This window comes from Cynoglossus semilaevis, chromosome 16 (genome assembly GCF_000523025.1).
Source record: "Cynoglossus semilaevis isolate Cse_v1.0 chromosome 16, Cse_v1.0, whole genome shotgun sequence".
In the NCBI taxonomy this organism is placed as follows: Eukaryota; Metazoa; Chordata; class Actinopteri; order Pleuronectiformes; family Cynoglossidae; genus Cynoglossus; species Cynoglossus semilaevis.
In genome coordinates this window covers 15,292,035-15,298,791 of record NC_024322.1, presented here as the reverse complement: position 1 = coordinate 15,298,791, position 6,757 = coordinate 15,292,035, and the positions used below count along the sequence as shown (strand labels likewise).

Here is a 6,757-nt window from a genome sequence, read left to right as displayed (position 1 = left end):
TGAGGGGGGGTGAGGTCCTACCTGAGACCTGGTAGTGGTAGGTGAAGCAGGTGCTGTTGAAGATGCAGGACTCTGATTGGACCAGGTCTGGACAGGCAGGGTTCTGTGAGGCGGGGGGGCGGAGGACGTTCCTGCTCCTGTTCCTCAGCGTCCCCTGGTCACACTGCTGGAGGACAACCACAGGACGGGGGGGATGTTGAGGACAGGCTCTCGGCTCCGACCACAGACCAGGAAACAACTCATATTTTCATATGAGTTGTTTCCTGGTCTGTGAAAATATTTCATGTGGAAAGTCCATTATTTACAGCAGTCAAAAATAGAAACGAAGCCTTCGACCACGGACAACAACAGACCTGCGGCCTGTGTGAGCGCCATCTGCTGGGTCTGAACAACAACCCAGAGTTACACACACTTTTATATCCACTGTACGATGACAGCACATACACGAACTCTCAAGGACACGCTGGGTGAAAACCTCTGTGAGAGTGAAGGACTGGAGAGAAGACCATCACGTGGACGCACTCCCTGGAACGAAGGCTCATCTTAATGACCATCACAAACCAACCAATCAGCAGAAACACTGAATACTGAAAATAAGGGAAGTTAATTCACAGTTATATAGTAGTACTACTAGTACTACTGTTCTAGTGAAGATGACTGTACACGTACATACACACACATACATGTACATATACACACACATACATGTACATGGTTCACTGACGGCAGTGAACCATCATCACGTGTGTGTGTGTGTGTGTGTGTGTGTGTGGACCCAGCTCTACTTCAAAACGCTGCAAAATCAAACTCTCTGTTCTCTGATGAAGTCCTTTATCCACGGTGGAGGAAACAGAAAAGGCCTGAGAGCAGGAGTTCAGGGTTGTGTTCAAGGTCCTCGTCTTTGTTCAGCCTCTGTGAGAACAAGAGCCTCAAGAGGAAAGAACGCTGAAGAAACTGAGCTGCGTGTGCCGTGAAAGACAGTCAAGACGGAGGAGGACGATGGTGACTCATCATCAAGCACGAGCGTGGAGAACTTTGTTAGAAAAACACTCTCTGAACGTCAACGTCAAACCCAGGAATTTGACTTTAAAGGCAGATCACAACACATCAACAACCTGGACAAGAAGAAAACCATCCCAGTGTTCCCTGTACAGATGAACACCACAGGAAGTCTGGGACCACCTGAAGCAGCAGGTCATGACCCCCCCCAGCCCTCCCCCCTCGGTGTGTTAGAGCCCCCTGACCCCCCGGGGGTCTTACCAGAGAGCAGCGGCTCCAGGTCCCCCAGCTGGACACGACACAGTCTTTAGGACAGGCCAGGACGCAGACCTGAGCTCTTGGTGGCGCCTCCTCCTGGTCACACAGACCGTCGTCCACAGTGACCGTCTGTCCACTGGTGTCAACCCTGACGCACCTAAGACTCCCCCAACAGACCACAGACCACAGACCACAGACATTTTAAGGTCTGGACGACAAAAAAATACCAGGACGAAACTGAAAGCTGTGAATTCTGTTAAATATATAAATATATATAAATATAAATGTAACTCATTTGTTCATGATTAATCGTGATTAATCCACCAAAATACTAACAGCAGTGTTTCATGTCTGTTTATATTTTATATGTTCAAAAACTGTTTTAAACATTTCATAGTCCTGGTGGATTTCATGTATATATTCATGTATATATTCATGTATATATTCATGTATATAAAGTACACAACAATAAATGTTTCCAGACTTTATACATAGTTAAAAGTTATGGACAATATGCCTTAAGTCAGGGGGGTCAAACTCATGGTTCAGGGGCCACAAACCTGATCTTGCGGCTCTGGACCCCCTCCCCACAGACCAGCAGGTCGTCCACTGCATTGATGGTACAGATGGACCAGGGGTCTGGTCTCCACTCAAACTGGCTGCATTTACTGTAGCACGGCACAGCCTGGTACACCTGGTACACACACACACACACACACACACACACACACACACACACAGAATACACACATGAAACAGGAGCACAGGTGGTGCGAGGGTGTATTTATCCATTGTAGTGTTGAATGTAAACTCATGCTGCGGCTGAGATGATTCATTATCGACTCTTTGTCTTTTCATGTTTCTCTAATGAGGTGTCACTGAAAGAAAACTATATTTTTCACACTGGAATGTTTTTGTATAAAAAACTCAAAAAGAGAATTCTCACCATAACCAGTACTAGTCTCACCATAACCAGTACTAGTCTCACCATAACCAGCACTAGTCTCACCATAACTAGTACTAGTCCACACTAAGGCCTCATGGTAACTGATGGCTCTGATGAGTTAACTATGAGGGGAAGTCAAAAAGTTCTGAGACAGGTTGAAAACATATAAATATGAGGTAATATAAAATAATAACAGACTTCAGTCTAAACATCTGGGTTTGTTTTTTTATTTTTTAATGACGGCTTAAATATATAAAAAACTATTATATACAAATATTATTGACATCCAGTTGTGGACCGTATGTTGGGGGTTTATGGTCCAGAAGAGGGCCACGGGCCGGGAGTTTGACAGCCCTGATATAAGTTTGAATGATAACAGATGTCTGTGAACTTTTGGACTCATCATGTTATTGAACATCAAGACGACAACATGCAGAAGAAGAAGAAGAAGAAGAAGAACCTGAGAGTTTCTGTGAACAAACTGAGCAGAAATCATTTACCGTCCAATAAGATTTCTGTCTGATGCTGTGATAGGAACGGCCGTGGCCAAAGATGACACTGGCCAAAGGTCAAGCCCCCCCCCGTGCCCCCCCTCACCCAGGGACCCTGGTGTGTCAGTGTATCCAGCATCTCTGTAAGAGGCCGCCACAGTCAGAGGTTACTCTGGAGGAGACACTTGAGGAGGAGACACTACGACCAGCTGTAACTGGGTGTGTGTGTGTGTGTGTGTGTGTGTGTGTTCTCTCCCCCACGGGCCACACAGATGCCTATTACACCCCCTCATCATCTTCCATCTGTCCCTGCAGATGCCCCTGCTGGGTGAACTGGCAGCTGTGCTGCTCCCACTTCCTCCAGTACCACTTTAGTATCAACAGCCTTAAAAAAACCTCTCATCACTTTCTCAAAGAGTTCCACACACTGAGCACTGACGGCACCGTAGACACACACTGAATTATTATGGGATGTCGCACAGCACGACAACGCAGGCAAACCTCGGCCGTGAGCGCCGCACAGCAGCGTCGGTGGAGCGCCACCTACAGGTTGTCTCTGAATCAAGGCTGTACTGTACATCGTAGTAACACGTCTGACACCAACCTGACTCTGACCAATCAGGGAGCAGATGGAGAAGAATTATCATGATAAGGAATTCCACTTGCGTGGGAATCTTTGGATTCCAGCTGTGGCTGCGTCTCCAGATGAGACGAGGGACGAGGGACGAGGGACGAGGGCCGTGGTCACAGAGTTCTGTGGCTACGACTGGTATTGCATGCACTTCCACTTAATCAGAACAGAGTTGATGCACGTACAGAATGAACAGCACTGACCTGAGCCTGCGTGGAGGTCCACATTAGCAGTGCATGACAAGCAGAAGTTGGGCAGGAGAGAGAAGAACAATGACACGATCGTTAGTTTGGATTTGACCGCAGTGACAGAAATGTACAGATGGTTGTTGGTTTATTTTCTGCAGAACCTCATTGATTTTAAAAAAAAAGATGTCATTCTGCTCTGAGCCTCATTAGTGAGGTAAATACTTCATCATCTGTAGCCACAGCATCACCTGGTGGTGCTGACACGTTACTGCGAGAGTTTAAAAGTCAACAGCTGTGCAGTGGTTAAAGCTGCAGCTGAAGCCACACAGGAACTGGTTAGTCTGTGGAGGAGCATCTGCTGAGAGACGCTCCCTGGATCTGGACAAGGTCATTAAAGGTCACCGTCACGTTCTTCACAAGTTCTACCTCCAGAACATTCACTTCACTGTGGAAACACAGGGGCAAGATGTTCACCAGACGATGGGCATGAGAAGAACATCCATCCAACCAACCATCCATCCAACCATCCATCCATCCATCCATTCACCATCCATCCATCCACCCATCCATCCATCCATCATCATCCATCATCCATCAATCCATCCATCCATCCATCCATCAATCCATCCTCCGCCCATCCATCCGTCCATCCATCCATCCACCCATCCATCCATTCATCATCCATCCATCCATCCACCCATCCATCCATCCATCATCATCCATCATCCATCAATCCATCCACCCATCCATCCATCCATCCATCCAACCATCCATCCATTCATCATCTATCCCTCCATCCATCATCCATCCACCCATCCATCCACCATCATCCATCATCCATCAATCCATCCATCCATCCATCCATCAATCCATCCTCCGCCCATCCATCCGTCCATCCATCCGTGGTGCAGGGCTTGAGTTCCTTCGGCTCAGATCAAACTTGTCCTCATTTCTGGTTACGAGGCAACAGTTAATGATCATAAAATTTAAAGTCTCACAATTTTATAGGGAGAAATATTTGGGAGCTGACGCTCCCTGGTGCACGGCGTGACACCGGGGGTAAATGGCGCTGTGGTTAATATACATCTCCTCCACTCAGAGATAATGGCTGTGGCTTTCATCCAAAAAACATGATGAGACCTAATGCACCAGCATAAATGAATACTTTATGTTCCCACGCAACCATGCATGGGCATACATATAAAGATGAGGCCACCCCCCCACACACACATGGACACACACACACACACACGGACCGGCTGCTGAGCCAATCAGAACCAGCGACCAGTCGGAGGAACGCGGTGGAATCTGTTCCCACGTGAGGGTGAGTTCAGAGGCAGCTGTTGGTGAGAACACTGTCACCAACAGGAAGTGGAACCTCAGCAGGCCTAGACCGCTGGGGCCGTGGCACGACCCTCCCACCCCCACACTCACACCGACACACGTGTTGGACTGATTTACTCTGTGAACGTGAACAATTCTTCCATTCAAGTCAATGAAAACAACCACCACCACCAACGGGGTCGTCATCTAAGGTCAGAGGTCAACAACAGATTGAAGTGGTTGAAGTCATGTTTTCAGATCAACTTTTCAGTAAACATGTCTTCGTTTCTTCATTGTTTTCACTAAAGCCCCCCCCCCCTGAACAGGAATCACTTCATCGTCTTTAGAAATCCAGCTGGAATTTACAGTTTCATAAAACAAGAACCGACCAGGGTTAAAATAGAACGCCATTATCAGCTGTGGAAAGTTCCAGAAGTAAAACGTCTTTTCAAACGTAATGAGTGACAACCTTTGGAAGTGAACGTGAACCAGAACAGACGTATCAGTGTCTGCAGCCACGGCGCTGCCTCCAGTGGCCATTCTATTTATGACTCAGGCAAAAAACACAAAGTTAAGAATTTCAAAAACACTTCAAATGAATGAGAGAAAATTAAAATGTTTTTGACGCTGATTCTCAACTTTTTATTTTTCTTTAAAAACTACACAAATACACAGTTTTTAGAGCCATTGAACTGAGCGGCGGCGACCGTGGTTGCCGTGGCGACTCGACTACACACCAGACTATCAGCTAATGATAAAGTCTTTAAAACGACCACTGACGACGAGCCCAGAGAGACAAGAGAGCTGAAGAAAGACAGATCCAAAACCACTGTTTGGCAACAATGAAGCGTGTCCAGAAATGTGGGGCAGTTAAGCTGCCTTACAATGACCCAGAGGCAGCAGTGACACAGATGAAAAGGCAGAGACTTCCCTGTTAGAACCTGGGCTTTTGGTCAACTAGATTAGTCACCGCCTGAGGGTTCTAAGAACCTGTCAGGAGCAGCGGGACGTGAAAAGGAACATAATTGTTTCTTCAATAACTGACAGAGTTAAACTGTTGCCCTATAATTGTTGCTGTTGCTGATTGAAGACTTGTTGGAGGAACAGGTCGTGGAGGGACGAAGGACAGGGACGTGTTGCTGAAGCTGGATCGTCTGGTTCTGGTCTGAGAATCAAAAACTGAGGCTGTGACGTTTGGATTCACCGTGATTTCTAATTCAATTTGGATTTTTTTAATCTAAAAACATACAAACATTTCTTTATCTTTATCATGTCAGTTATCTGTACATTAGACCATGTGTGAAGCATAACACACACACACACACACACACACAGTACAGGACCAGTGAGGATGGAGTCCATGCCCCGGGTGTTACCAGAATTAAAAATAACCTCCAGAGTGACACTGGACAGACGGCAGCGTAGTGCAGCGTTGTGCAGCGTTGTGCAGCGTTGTGCAGCGTTGTACAGCGTTGTGCAGCGTAGTGCAGCGTGGCGTTGTGTGGAGGTGGTGTAAACAGGAGCTGAAGCCTCAGCGTTTGGCAGCAGGAACTGCTGCAGTAATGATGAAATTCAAATGTCTCCTATAATTACACATCCAATTTGTGTGTTTCTCTGGGAGATCCACTTTTGACACTAACTGTGGAGGTGGTTGGACACAGTGGACTCACACCGTGGACGGGGAAGAAAAAAAACTGTACAGTCGCAGTAACTGTGAGTATTTTTACTACAAACCTCCAGGTGAAGGCGGTAAAAGATTAGTAACAGTCGCATCAACACACGTCTAATGATGGATGGATGGATGGATGGATGGATGGGTGGCTGGATGGATGGGTGGGTGGCTGGATGGATGGATGGATGGATGGATGGATGGATGGGTGGGTGGCTGGATTGATGGATGGATGGATGGATGGATGGATGG

At 47.0% G+C, this 6,757-nt stretch overlaps 1 protein-coding gene across 1 annotated transcript in view; it reads right to left on the bottom strand.

Annotated features, from left to right (window-relative positions):
* thsd7ba (thrombospondin, type I, domain containing 7Ba) overlaps positions 1-6,757 on the bottom strand; it is an 87,876-nt gene that overhangs the window by 9,160 nt on the left and 71,959 nt on the right. Inside the window, exons 18-21 of the mRNA XM_025063806.1 lie at positions 3,529-3,534; positions 1,818-1,951; positions 1,261-1,414; positions 22-166 (exon numbers count right to left, since the gene is read on the bottom strand). Of these exons, the coding sequence (XP_024919574.1) occupies positions 22-166; positions 1,261-1,414; positions 1,818-1,951; positions 3,529-3,534 (439 nt within the window). The remainder of the gene's footprint in view (positions 1-21; positions 167-1,260; positions 1,415-1,817; positions 1,952-3,528; positions 3,535-6,757) is intronic.